Below are 15,259 nucleotides of genomic sequence, written 5' to 3'. Positions count from 1 at the left end.
GCATGAGCATCGCTTTTTGTAGCATTTTCTTGTTCTTTTTAAAAGGTTTCCCCACCAATTACCCATGAGACTTAAAAGGCCTCTCTATCACTACTGAGTGAAAGACTTAATTTAGTCCTTAAATTCCTTCCCCAAAAAGAGAAAAAAGTCATAAGGGCAGCAGAGATTCTCTCTACAAGTCTTATGCAACAATAAACTTCCACCATGGGAGCTTTCAGTACTCCAACATCTACAGAAGGAAAAAAAGACTCCACAGGGAAGGAAGAAAGTATTAAAATCATCAGTTATAGGGGCAACAAGATACTCCTTTCACGTACACCACCACCAGGCATCATGTGCAGGCTTAAGAAAAGCCACACACACAGGCATCTTAATCTCATCTGTGGTACCTGAAAATGCTGAATTTCCCCACGGAGTCTCACCAGTCAGCGAGCACTTTGCTCCCAAAGGAATATGGTTCCTACTAGAACCTACTTTAATAAACACTCTGGAGTACAACTGACAAGTTTTCAATGGCACTGCAGCCAGAAATTAGGAAAACTGAGGCCTACCTATACTAATCCTGTCAAGCGGCTTTATAAAGGACACATCAAGTGGTCACTATTCTCCTTAAAGTGTGCTGCCCAAATGGCATTAGACATACACATAAACAATCCAGTAGAACTCATCACCTAACTTTCCAAATATTAATTAACTGGCTTTATTAAAATCTATTTTTACCTCCGCAAGACTTCTGAAAACTGGCTTTTCTATAATGCATACACTTTTATTGTCATTTTGTTCTCTAGCCTAAGACATGAGAAAATCAGGTAAGACACAACAAAAAAGAAGTGCATTAAATTCAAGATGCATTTCATGTACTAACTACCTCTTCCACAGAAAGAAGACTGATTAAAAATAATCTGTTATTAATTAGTCTATCTTTCAATCTCATGTCTAACTACTTCCAAGTAACTCAATCATCTGCTTGATATTTTCTCCAGAAACTAAAATTCTCTAATTCTCTCCTCTATCTCTCCCTTTTCTAAAGGGAAGTGGACACCGGTTTTACCCTTTTCTTGTCTTCTAGAGGCTGCTATTTATCAAAAAGCTCTCAGTGACAGTCACTGTAAAGATCTCAGTGCTATGAATCCTACATTACAGTGTAATAGTAAATAAAATTGATGCGAACAACCTGAGCATCTTATTCACCTGCATAAACTTTAACATCTTTCTTTTCTCGTTTTAAGCTGTTGCCTTAATGCTTGATACAGATATTAATGATGTTAGTTTTTTGATCGATCTGAGGAGCAATCAGAACCCAAAAATATTAAAAGGCCAGGCTCTCCAATTGATACTTTGAAATACAAGTCTCACCTTCATTTTCCCACCCTTCAAAGTAAAATTCAGTCAAATGTCTCTTTTAGGAAACTCAGTAAACTGTGTTCTGAAGAGTTTGACTTTACTAGATGCATACACAAATTTCATTCTGCTGCCACGTCACAGAAAATGAGAAAAAGGCTGGAATGTAGAAGAGCAAAGCAGCAGCAGCAACCATAATTAAAAGGGGTGGATCACAACGTTACAGAAAAGAAAATCCCCTCTTGCTAGTACTAAAACTTACGCACAATCCACAGAATCTAAGGCAGACTGCTTGCCACACAACCATGCCCAGACCCAGCAAAGTGAACTTCCCTAACATTCACGTGAACACACCCCTTAAACTGCTCCTGTTTAGCTGTTAGCACTGCAGGGCTGAATTGCAGAGGAACATTCTCGACATAGTTATGCAACTTCTACCACTGCAAATCTTTCAGAATCTCAGAAATTTAGGGAAAATATCCTTCTGGGAGACGGAACATATTACTGAGGAAGATAATATGGAGCAAAACGGCTCATTCAATTCAGTGTTTTAAAACAATGAGTTCAACTCTTAGTCCTTTTCTATACAAAATCTATGTATCGTGTTTTACTCCTCCAAACAGAATTTGCATTTTACAGGCTGTAAGCATGCTATGACAGAACCTAGCCCCTGGCTTAGGAAATCCAGCTTCAGCTTTTGCTGGAGACCCTGCTCCACCTTTCTAGAAGTCAGTATTTACAGTTATATTTTTCTCTACAATTATTCAATTTATTAACACTAAACATTCAGCTTTAGAGGGGCCTTATTTTATGTATTGCAAAAGACGTTATTTGAGCAGAAGACTCCCTTATCCATAATAGAATTCAACAGGTGTAATTCAGCAAGTTTGTATATACCTTTATTATGTTTATATTTATTTAATTTTAGTTCCTAAAGGCAGCATAACAAAGATTCAACCAATACACAGACTGCAGAAAATTACATCTGAAAATCTATTTTGCTAATTAAGAAAAAAAAAAAATCTATAAAAGATATAGTTTTCTTGTATGAGAGGCTGCTACATCTTTAAAAATATAAACCACATTTCAAAGTGCTTTAATTCAATTCTCACTCATTAAAGGCTCACCAGCAACATACAGTATGAAAAACAATCTTTAAAAAAAAAAATCTCAAACATATGTTTCTGCTTCTTTATGCTGCAGCCTACTGTGAAACTGCTCAACTATGTAATCAGATATTTTAAAGGCTATTTAACATCGTGAATTTTTCACAGAAATCAGCACAGTTATTGAGCACAGGATGCTCTTGCAACTGTGTTTAGTGGTCCTCTGGTTCACACCCCTACCCGCACAATCCAAAACCATTCACCTCTGTACACTAATCCATAAAGGAAAGTGAAGCCTAAGACTTACAAGGACATGAGAGTAATCTTGCTAAGCAGAGCGGAATTCCCTAGTGTGTTTACAGAAAAGCATGAGGTAATACCCTTTTAAAAAAAATAAAAAATCAAATCTCGTTACAGTCACAATCTCTCTCATGCGCAACAGCAAGAAGAACATCAGATCGATGAGACACGATTTGTTCTTAACAAATCGATGTTGGCTGTTACTTATCTATTTTATCTTGGAGTGCTTAAAAATTGCTTTATTACTTTTCCAAGAACTAAAGTTATACTGACTATATGTATTTCCTAATTTTTTCTCCTACATAGTCACAAGGTTCTGGCATTCAAAGATGCTTGAACTATTAAATTGTTTCATCTTTCACCCTTAAGAAAAATTTTATTTTAGGGATATTTTCATTATTGCAAAGATTTTTCTATTAGCGAGTACAAAAAGTAAAATGCTGTTACCTCCTAGCTGGAGAGTGACCACTAAACTGTGTTCAACATATTGCTTAAACTGCTGAATTTTGGGGGAAATCTTCAACAATACAAAGATACCTGTACTCATTCAAAAGAAAATAAGGATAAAAATTAAAATCAACCACCTGAGCCTTTTTCTGAGGTGTTATATAAATATTTAGTGCATATTAAACCAACATACTATCTACATAGTACTAGGAGAGAAAAGGAGGAATAGGAGAAAAAAGGTCACATCTCTCCTGAGGCAATTTTTATATATGAGCAGTAAAACTCCAATGTGAACAGTCAAATTAACAATGTTATATCTATAGGAATACCAAATCAGAATACAAAAGAAAATACACAAACACAAATTTGGATCATCCTCTTGAAGGTACAAAACGTTCCATTCAGAAGCTCTCAAAATAACGTAAAATAAAACAAGTTTAAGAAACCAAACTAGATTTCAGTGACCACATTGTATACAACCTGAACTTCCCTTCAAAGCCAACAGCTTAACTGCAGTACCTTGGCCATGGCAATGTGAAAACTCTCAAAATAATAGGAAATTTAAATTCCCATTTATAACTCTGGACAAGTTATATTTGAAATCAAGCTCAGTCCATGAACTAAAATACAACTGCAGCATTTGGCAACACAGGAAAAGTGCCAAAATTTCTTGGAACATTCCCTTTGTCATAATATCAAAGAAATGAAAAGTATCTACAACATGCAAATAGTATCAGCCCAGTCAATGTTCTGGCTTTGCCATCATACCAATTCATTTGTGACTAATGAAAAATCCACTGATGAATAAAATATATATTCTAAACATAAAATAGTTATAAATAAATTTTAAAAATACAATTACTCTTGTAAAGTTAGTAGAGCATCTCCATTACATGCAGACATAACAAGTTAAATGTCACATGTTCTTGACTTGAAATTGTGCTTAAAGCAATTTTCTTTTAGTGCTTTCTGAATACAGTACTATTTAGTACTCTGTAAATAACAAAGTATCTGAATTGTCACTAATAGAAAATGATCACATGTGGTGTTAGAAATAAACAAAACCAGGGAGTCTTACTAGTTCAGATTGCTGCATTACTATCACATTTGTGAAACCTTTCAAAAAGCTTTATTTTTATGAAGAAATAATGTATGTAAAATAGGACAATAAAAGAAAAACATTAACCAGTAATCTTTACAGGCAGCTCAACTCTCATGAAAACCCTCATGCAAAATGTAGCCACAGAACCGTTCACGTGAATGATGCAAGAATAATCTTAAGTTTCTTAAACATTTTATGCATATTTTGGATCAGACACATACTCTAAAAATGTACAACAGTTTTCAAGAAAACCATACTCATGAGCTTGACAGCCTGGTGTTAGGACAATAGATGACCATTTAAGATAATAAATGACAATCTATAAAAAATTAATTTAGAAAAAGAAGACTTGTACAGTGGTACCAATTTTCACCAAATCAGGACAGGTGAACTCCTTGTACCTCAATAATCTGTATTCTTTTTCCCTGTTGTTCATCATAGCATCAACAAATCACATAGGTTGGACCTCCAGGTGTCACCTAGTCCAAAGCTCTACTCAAAGCAGGTCTAGCTGCAGTAGGTTACTTTGAGGTCTGTCCACTGAAGTTATGAGTATCTCTAAGAACAGATGATTGGAGTATCTCTAAGAACTAGCCTGTTTTAGTGTTTGATGACCCCTGAGTTGACCCAAAAAGTTACCTGTGTTCCTATAGTTGTCCTTTGCCTCTCACCTTTTCACTGCACATCTCTGAGAAGAGCCTGGCATCATCTTTATGCACTAGGTAAACACCTGCTAATATAACCTAAGATGAAGCTGACCTTCTTTGCAGATTCATATTCAGCACCAGGACTCCAGGGATTTTTCTGCAAAGCTGCTTTCTAACCAGTTTAGCACCAGCCTGTTCTGTTGCACAGGTTACTCCACATCAGATGCAGAACTTTGCGTTTGTCCTTATGGAACTTCATGAGGTTCCTGCTTGCAGCATTTTAGATCTTCTTACATTTAAGAACTTTCATTAAATACACTGGACAAGGGGAAGAGGTTTAAACGCTGTAAAACTACAGCATAAGATTTCATGGATGAGTCTTCTACCCTTGCAGCGGGATTTCTATGTCAATAACAAGAAAATTCTTCTTTGTGATTAATGAGATTTCAGTGTTTGCTTCTATTCTGATGTTGTTCAGACAAAAAAAGATTTTAAAAAGGAAATCATTCCAGAAAATACAGTATCATAGGACAAGGGATACCCAAACTTAAGCCCAAGCTTAGAAACAAAATTTCCTGGAGAATTTATTCTAGTACTTACAACAATGTGACAACATTCCTTTGAAGAATCTCTTAACTAGATGTCACGAGACAATCGGCTAGACTACAACTTTCATTTAATAGGTCAGAAACTACATTTGTAACAGAAAAACACCTCAAAATGATGAAAAAAAAAAAACCAAATCCAACAACCAAACGAAAAACCCAAACAGCAGAGCAGCTTAATACTGTGCATGTACTAAACTGTATTTTTAACATTTTCTAAACTTCCAAAAAGATTTCTCTTCAGACTGTTAGCTTTCTTTTGCTGAAGGACATGTAGCAACTTTTTAGAACACAGTGTAGTATATATAAAATCTATACTGAAAACAAGAAAGATTAGACTTTAGTAAACACAACTAGAAAAATGTTGAACCAGAACAACATACACACAATACAAGAGTATAGACCCTTAAAACCATTACTATTTTAAAAATCGCACTGGCATGCGTTTACTGCAATTTAAACACACTGGTAGTTAGTTCAGTCTAGCAATGGAAAGTAATAAAAACTGAAGTCCAAAAAGTATCTAAAAGTCCTCTGTGAAGGAACAGTTCTAACATCTATCTGAAATTAATCAAAGAAGAAATCATTTCAACACTGATGAAGAGTGAGGAGGAATGAATGATTCAGTGAACTAATGTAAATCAAAATCTTATAGCTGCCTTAGTGTTTTTCAAATGGAAATGAGGCTTTTTATATCAAATGATTTGGATTCCAGAAGCAAACTGCTTGCCATGTTTCCCTGAAAAGAACTGATTGAAATGCATGGGAGGGAAAAAAAAGAAAGTAACTTTACAACAGGGAAGGAAATCAGAAACTGGTCTGCATGCACGGGAAATGTGAATAAGATTCCAATCAGTCATACGCTGTCCCAAATGAGATGCGTATCACTGAAAGTCAGGTCCAAACATCAACATTACAACTACAATTCACGGGACCTACATAGTATTCTTGAAAGTAGGCAGTAATGAAAATCACATGTTTTCAAGGATTATAAGCATTCATTTTGCCTTTACACATACAATTCATTTAAGTAGTTAGAAATACTACATAACTCACAAGTCAGGAAGGGAAAAAACTATTTATAAGCTTATCTGTTTTGAAACTTGGCAAATATAATTTGTTATTGCTGTCATTGCTTAAAACACTGGAAATATTTTCTTTCAAATGAATCACCTCAATGAACTTAATCCAGATTACTATCCCATTACTGTACACTTAAATCAAAGAGATGTTAGAAATTATATTATTAAAATAACATATCTTTGGAATTTGTTCCATGATTTTTATAAAATGAGATTTTTTTCCCCACAGTAGTCCCTTCAAATAACTCAGGCACATAAAATCTATTCTCCTATAAATCCCATTAAGAAGGTAGCCATTCTGTTTAGAACATGTAAGCACTAGAGTCCAAAGTAAAACCACTTGGATTAGTAAAATTCAGTTACCTATAAAACTAGAAATGAGAAGGTTCCTGCAATGAAACTGAAAAAAAAAAAAGACAAGAAGTCTGACAAATTATTGTCTTCATCTATTAACCTTACATACTACTGCTACTTCAGATATATCTAAGCTCTTTTCCCCATTAAAAAGCCTCAATATTCTCAAAAAAATCAACATTCTGTAACTGTGTCATGTTTTACATTCCCAAACTACAACAGCTCCCTTCCAGCCATCATCAAATTTAAACACTTCTGATACGACAAATGAGAAAAAGTAATTCTTATAACATGGAAAAGAATTATCTTTTCACAGGAACAATATTCACAAATTTCCTGACCACTTTCCTAGATGATCTGAATAGAACCTCTGCTCTCCAGATACTCACATACAACGTACTTCTTACTTTTATGTGAGAGAAAGCTCTCCTAGACAAGAACTGCTTGTAATTCTTGTAAGGATTTCTTCTATAGTCTTACCAAAAAATATCACACCTTTGCAGGAGTTAAACATTTTAAAATCAATTAAGTGGGGAAAAAAAATTGCATCTCTTCAGTTGACAAGGTACTATTTCAGGCCTCATCCTTCATTTATACCCAATCAGAGGTGTCCTATTACGTACAGCTCCAGCGAATGCTGCCCTATGAATGCTGATAAGGAATGCTGAGGAGAGACGTAGAGCTGATAGAAGCACTTTAGTTTGTGAAGGAGAAATTAGGAGACAGCATCCAGGAAATTAGTTGTTGAGGTTGCAACAATCAAATCCCAAATCAAATTCACAACTGCATCGAAGCAACAAAAGCTCATTCTCAAATTCTCAGAGTTGAAGCTTCTATGCTCCCAATTAAAGCCCTGTTTGAGGGAGGGGGGTTGGGTGGAAATCACCTAATTAGCTTTAAGCACAAATTTAAGACCACTCAATTCTGAGGTATGAGCCTAGGCTTAAATTAACCCTGTATAAACATTACTGAAGTCAGCCCTAAGAGGTTCTCCAAATGTTTTCATGAACAGTCACGACAGACCATAAAAAAAAAAATACATGTTTCATTCTATTTATCTGTGCAGTATGCGACAACAGGAATTACACATGATCATGAAATTAGAGTTTTCAGTTTTGTTAAGTATCTCCAACTACCCTTAAGTGCTGAGATTCTTTTTTTAGCAAGGATACATTTCAAGAATTCCAACTACGACCTACAGGTATCTTCTGTATTTTTGGAAGAACGAATAAGGCTAATGAGATCCAAAGTTATCTGTACTCAATAAAAATAGAGCTGTAATACATCTTTACATGACCTTTACCTGTTTCTACATCTGTTAAATGCAGCACAGAATCAAAGCCCCCACTGAGGATCCTTCTTCCACAAGACGACCACCGGGCAGCTCGAACAGCACAGGAGTGACAGGAGAATGTTTTTAAGCAGCTGCCTTTATCTACAGCATCCCATACCTTAAAAAGAAGGATAAAGACAACTTTATAAAGAACCAAAAATATTTTTTTCAATGTACTGATAAGTAGCTTCAGCAAATCAGCATGGCTGAGAAAGCTTTGCCTCCCAAAGTAGTATCTGCTAAGCTGTAAGTCTGTTTGAAATAATTGCATGGTTGATTAGAATTAGGGCATTTTATTAAAAAGGCACAAATCAACAATACATTTTATGACTTGTATCATTTCTTGAAATGTCTACATTGATTTCAATGGCAATTCATGTTATATTTTCCCATTTATAATACTATCCTACCTCTGTGCAGGGATATATTCAAATATATTTTTCCTTTAAACCATTTTTCTTCCAAATTTTTGTCTCTATCATGTTTTGCTTTCATTGAGTAAGAGGAATCTTAGCAGATTACAGCTTTCATATCTGCCTATAGACAGGCTATTATCATATTTCTCACTCAGTTAGTAATTTCAAGTAGAATTTTACCTTCACTAAAGAGGCATGTAAAAATATCATCATGCAGCTACATGGAGATTTCTACAGACTGGTCTAAGTCCTCTCATTTTTCATTTTCTTCTGGACAGAATTAGGTTGATGCTGAACACTTTCAAAAATCCTAATCTACTAGTTAACTCATTTTTTATCTAGTAAAATAGAAGACAAATGCTATACTACATTTTATTATTTCTAATATTAGTAGTAGAAATAAATCAACACTTTGACAGTGTTTATGGTAGTTTTATTGCAGTTTCAGTAAACTCAAGGCAGTTTATTGCTTAACGTCACCATTTTACTTCATGGAACTTCTCTTTGCAATCAGTCATTTGCAGGACGAAAACAATGCTGCCTATGAACATAGAAGGTTATTCTGAATTTTGCCTATTCTAATCAATTTCTCAATTCTAAGAGTATTTATACAATGCTGGGAAAAGACTAGGCAATTAACAGAATACCAAACAATTACTTTTTTTAAGTGAGATCAAGTTCAACCTTCATGTATATTGACACAAGTGCACTGAAGTTAGGTACCAAAATAAAACTGACTGCATCTTTGTGTATTTTAAAGAATGTTAAAAACAAAATCAACTCGGTATACCAGGAAAGATAAGTAGATATTTGCTTTCCTCTGGCAACAGCACAATTCACAATAGAGGAGAAAGTAAGGGGGCATAAATAAAAAAGCAAGACCTTTGATAAAGTATTTTTATCTTCAATCATATTTTCTTCTTACTAGACAATATCATTATTACATAGTCCATATTCAGAAGACAACATTCCACTATAGAAAATCATTTCAAAGTATCTTCTAGCACAGAGCACAGTTCTGCAATGCAAAACAACCAATTATCATTAATTACTTGCATAGTCAGTCATGACTAGAACCATGATGGCCATACCCTAAATATTCTACTCTATCCACAAGAAATCAGGAAAATTTTAAATATTAAACTGCCTTTGAAAGTAACTTTCTCTGCTTTAATGAGTTTTAATGATCATTTCAAGCTTCACAGTATAAGAAAAGGGTTAATTGTGTCTTGGAGGGCTTTTAATACAAGGAAGCTAATAAATGAATCAAGATAAAAGGAAAAATAGGTGGTACATGCTTCAGATATTTTTCTGTCATGTTTTAGTGATTAAGTATGAAAACTTAATTTTCACAAGGATGAAGTAAAACAAGTTTAACAGCACTTCTGAGTTCCTGCTTGATTAAAAAAAAAAAAAAAAAAGAAGAAGCTGTAAAAATGGAAAAAGTACACCCCAGCTTCTCCTGGCTTCACCAGGCATTATGCTCAGACATTTTCACATCCCTCCTATGAGATAACAGCCATCGCAGGAGGCTGAAGCCAGAAGCCAGGGTCTAGAGGCTTCTTGTTGCCTCTCCTTGCACCTTACTCTTTTCATCTTCGGCTTTTTGCTTCTCACTGCTCCTCTGCTCCTGTTCTCCAAGAACACATCTCTTCCCTTGTCTCCTCCCGTCACCTTCTGTGTGTCCTCCCATGCATCTTCATGTCTCCTCGCACGTGTCCTTGTGGCTGCCCCCTTTCTTCAACACGTGTGAACACAGGCACCATGTGCTCCTCTGAAGCTCTAGCCCACGGCGAGCTGTTTTCATCTGTTTCAGAGCAAGCTGCAACCAGCGGCAGCAGCACAGGGCAGCTCATGACCTCCTCCCACACAGGCCACTCCTGCACCCCCAGCTACTGAACCCCACAGATAATGCCCAGTACAAGCCATCAGTTCAGACAGAAGAGCTAGGACAGGCCTCCATCAAGATAACAATGAAAATTCACTGGAGGCCACAAATGTCCTTTTAAATAATGCTGAGAGGTGCCACTTCAGCTGTGGTTTCACAGCTTAATGGAAAGAGAAGTCAAACAACGCAGAAGAAGAGGATGGCAGACCCTGCCCTGCTGCGCAGCGGCAAAGCTCCGCAAGCCTCATCCAGGAACATTCAATCCTAGGTATAGTTCCATATGACCCGCCTGGGATTTTCCTTCAAGTCTGGTGAGTTTAGCTCAGTGTAACTTTGATACATCAGTGTGTGAACTGCTGCAACAAGGATACAGTGCAGTGCATCCCTAGAGGAACAGTAAGTTTCTATATTCGTCTTCCAGAGGTAAAGGGAAGCACTTGCTTGCTATTTGCAAGAAGTAACATTTGATATATGCAGTTAGCTCTTCAGCAATCACTTTAGAGATGCAGCAATGTCCACAGAAAGTATATATAGGAGAATCATTGCATATCAAGAAACAAAAATGGATATGCAGAACAGAAAATAAGGCAATCAAAGAACAAGCTATGCACCTTCTGTACAAATAAGAAATTAGAAAAAGGTGGGAGCTGGGAATGCTCAGCTGTAACTGAATGTGTCTGCTCAAGTTACAAATACCACTCTGCACCTAGAAGTGATAGATGTGTTAACCAAGTTGTGCTCACTAATGGAAAATCTACTGTATTTCATTACCAAGGAAAGATGCTTCAGATCCCATCAGAGGATCATCGCAAAGCCATCATCAAGCCCTCATTTTCTTTGAGAGTCTCTTAAGTAGTTCCTCGTCCTGGGTATTTCTATTGCTTAATCATAATAGGGGGAAAATGGCTAGAAGGAGAATTGCAGCCTACTCTATCCAAAGCTTGAGATGAATATCTACTCAGCAGCTGGTGCTTACTCTGTACATGCAGCCACTGTCATTAAAAAAGGGGAGAGGTTGCAAAGGAATGAGTCTTTTGCACGTGAGTTTGTATCTCTCTGCCAAACATTTAGATGCGAGATTAACAGATCCTCCAGGATGAAAGGCATTTCAGGGGTTTTCTATCAGCTGAGATAATCAAGTGCTTCAAGAATAACTTGTGAGGAAGATATTTTTTTCTACACTTTTTCTTCACTTGTGCCATATGCTGGATAGCTGGCTCAAACCAGGACAGAACAATAAGCCTGAAAGACTGGATGAGTGCAACCAGCAGAGTTGACGAAATAACCCACATCCCCAAAGCACAACCAATATGATTCCTGAACCCAGAAGCATCCCTCAAAGAGCATCCAACATAATGCCTAAACCTAGAAGCAAGTTCTCTCAATTATCGAGGTAAATAATAAACAAGCAAATCAACTGGTTTAGAGTGTGGCAATTCTGCAAGGAGTGTAGAACCATGTTACGATACAGTCACCAGACTTCAGTTTCTAAAGAAATTTTTTTCAAGTCCTGGTACACAAAAGGGGACAAGAGAGTCCCCTAGGAATTAGGGCCCTTAAAAATTCCACATTTCAAGCGAGTCAAATTGTTGATCGTGCCTTCCCTGCCAAAAAGCAACATGAATTACAGACTCTTTATCAGAAGATCCCAAACTCATTCTTCTGAATGGCATCTAAATATTAGCTCAGAAAAAGGATTTGTATCTAAAACCAGCCTAAGGCTGAACGCAAAGACTGCAAAACTATAATTTAAAAAGTCATTGTTGTAGCAACTACAGCTTTAATTGCAAAGTGTTTTTAAGAAGATAAGTGTCTTAGAACTATTTAGGAAGTTGTATTTTAAATACCAATGGCTGCTGAATTTTAAGCATACCTGGTAATAAATACACTAAAAATTAATGCTTATAAAATAAACACAAATTTACATGGAATAAACACATATTTAGTGCATAATAAATTACTCAGACAGAAGGAACAGTTCATTAAAAATGCACAGCCTGAGATATATATCTTCTTTCACAGGCATTTAAACACGTGTATCAAGTATTACAGGACTAGATGTTATATCACACACCTGTCAAAGGAAGAAATTTATAATCAATTGTTTTTAATAAAAGACCAACTGGATTAAGTGTTGTTGCTTGACTTCAAAACTCAGCTCTTACAGAAACTTAGTATTGCATCTAGAAATAATACTAAGTTTATTAAATCTGAGGTCTTTCTTATCTTTTCATATTAGATATGATTTTAATTGCAGAGCTAAAAATCTGAACACACGCATTTCAGCCTGCTACTCTGACAATACTGCCTATTCTTAGACATTCAAGCAATATTTCACATTATAAACAGTAACCTGTCCATCCCTTCCCCTTATAACGAATTCCCAAAACAATGAAATATGCAACTGTTATTAGGAAACAGGCATTTTTTCCTACTTTATTAAAATTGGCTTTCAAGCGTCAAGCTGATTCATATTTCACTACTAGTTCTTACTCTTCTGTACTTCACTGTTTATAACATTGCCTTTCCATTTCTTTTCATCAACTGCTTTCATTTCATTTCCTCTCACATTATAGAAAGAATGGCAATTACCTAGCTATATGCTAGGATTAATATATGGGGGCGAAAATGGCAGGCACAAAGCTCCAACTAACAAAATTATACTAGAGATTTCTTTACAAAAGCAATTTTCTTTTCACTTTCTCTGAAGCATGTAATTCAATTGCTCTTTCACATTCTTCACAATATTTAGAAATAAGGGCTTTGGAAGTTGCTTACTTTCCTGTATAGTTTAGGAACGTTGTCAAAATACCACAAGCAGCATTTTAGGTAACCTAACCAGACCTCCTCACTCTCAGGATCAAAAGTTCACAAATCATGTAAGCAACTAAACAATATAACAGATGAGATTTATTGTAGATTATATGTTTACAGATCCTATTTTCTGACTGAAAGCTATCAAGAAAACAGCCCCTGAAAATAAAGTACTTTGGGCTGAAGATAATAAAAGCTCTCTTGGTAAGTCACAAAAGAAAGCAGGAGAGGGTAAGCACTGGATACGTAAGTAAACGGCAACCACAGAAGAATGTTCAGTGGTCTGGTGTGCTATCAGTCAGCTCCCTGGACACAAAATAAAGGCTTTTACCTTACTGACCATCCAAACTAGGCATTTGTTCCTAGAAGGAAAAGTCACAGCAACATAAACAGAGTAACCAAAGCAACGTGAGAACTCATCAAGCAGATGAAGACTGATAAATCCGGAATTGAGCACGTATCTTCCATTGTCCTTCCATCCTGTAACAAGTTTGCCTCCTAGCAAACTAGATTGCAGAGAAAGAAATACAGCACACTTACTTTTAGGAAGAGAAAGGTGCATCTGCTCAAACAGACAGTGACTAATTGCACAGTGAACCCAAGAACAATGATTCAGTTGTGATAAATTAAAGGTTGGAAGCATGTATCGCGTATTTTGAATTTGCATGCCTAAAGGAACTACAGCAGAGCCAATCAAGAATACTAAACAAGAAATTATTTTCTGAAACATGCATGCATAACAAAAATAAAAACTCTAACGGATCAATTCAAGTTAATTTCAACATACCATCCATGACAGAACATCACCTCAATTTAACCGAGTTGTGCCACTCTTCTGTAATTAACAACTTACTTCATCAATGGCTCCTACTACATGAACAACAGCAAGAAATCATTTGCAACATCTTGATTAATCTAAATAGAAAGACGACATTTAAGAAACATCCCTGTTCAAGGATGATGTGGGATAATACTGAGTTACAGGAAGCATGAAGAATTACTAGAATATGCTGCTCTGTTCAAACTCATGCTCAGGTTTCTCCACAGACTCGTGTAGCTGATTCCCTTTTTGGAATAATATTGCTCCTTTGTGCGTCTCAAGTATCAATAACAAAATAAAAAACTTTTTTAACTGCAGAACTAAATTCATCTCTGAAATTTGAACATATATCTGCTAACTTGCCAAGATTCAAGAGAGTGGTACTCCCTGAACCATGCTGCTTTTTTGAGTTCGTCAATATTTAAATACTGTAATTTCTAATAAATACAGTGAAGAAGGAAGCCCCACAATATTTACATAAATTCATGTCTTTTCTAGTTTGCAAAGCAGGCTCAGAACCTCAATTTAAAATTAGTTTCTTTAAAATTCAATGGGATAGAAGACAGAAGCAGTCCCACAGAAAAATTACAAAAAGGTATTTACTGCTGCTGCTTCTTGAGATTCTCCACTTGGTGGTGCAGCTTTGGGCAGGACTGCAAAAGTTAAAAGTGCCCTTTGTTTATCTATAACCAATGACAGTAAGTATGTCACTCACACAAACAGGTGCGTTCTTTTGGTGATAGAACCAAGGCAAGAGAAAGCCAGGAAAAAAGCAACCAACAGTTTAAAAGCAATAAATAACCAAGCATTAGAATTGCAGCTATGCCTCTTCCGCCACTGCATGATTAAAAAACATCTGATCTTAAATGGGTCTGTACTGTAACGTGTAAACTCATAGAGTAACTACGGGAAGTTTTAGAATTTCACTATTGTTTTAATTCATGTCCTCTTAAAATAACGACCTAAATATTAGAGATTTAGTAGGAGGTGAAGTTTGCTGAAAG

General features: G+C 35.9%; 1 protein-coding gene across 1 annotated transcript in view; it reads right to left on the bottom strand.

Moving 5' to 3' along the window:
* The window catches only part of WDR25 (WD repeat domain 25), a 30,207-nt gene extending 19,618 nt beyond the window's left edge, over window positions 1–10,589 (bottom strand). Inside the window, exons 1-2 of the mRNA XM_009869866.1 lie at window positions 10,449–10,589; window positions 8,288–8,435 (exon numbers count right to left, since the gene is read on the bottom strand). Of these exons, the coding sequence (XP_009868168.1) occupies window positions 8,288–8,435; window positions 10,449–10,589 (289 nt within the window). The remainder of the gene's footprint in view (window positions 1–8,287; window positions 8,436–10,448) is intronic.
* Between the last annotated feature and the right edge of the window lie 4,670 nt (window positions 10,590–15,259).

Source organism: Apaloderma vittatum, unplaced genomic scaffold, assembly GCF_000703405.1.
Source record: "Apaloderma vittatum isolate BGI_N311 unplaced genomic scaffold, ASM70340v1 scaffold415, whole genome shotgun sequence".
NCBI lineage: Eukaryota > Metazoa > Chordata > Aves > Trogoniformes > Trogonidae > Apaloderma > Apaloderma vittatum.
The sequence above is the reverse complement of the archived record's forward strand: the minus strand, read 5'-3'. Positions and strand labels throughout refer to the sequence as shown.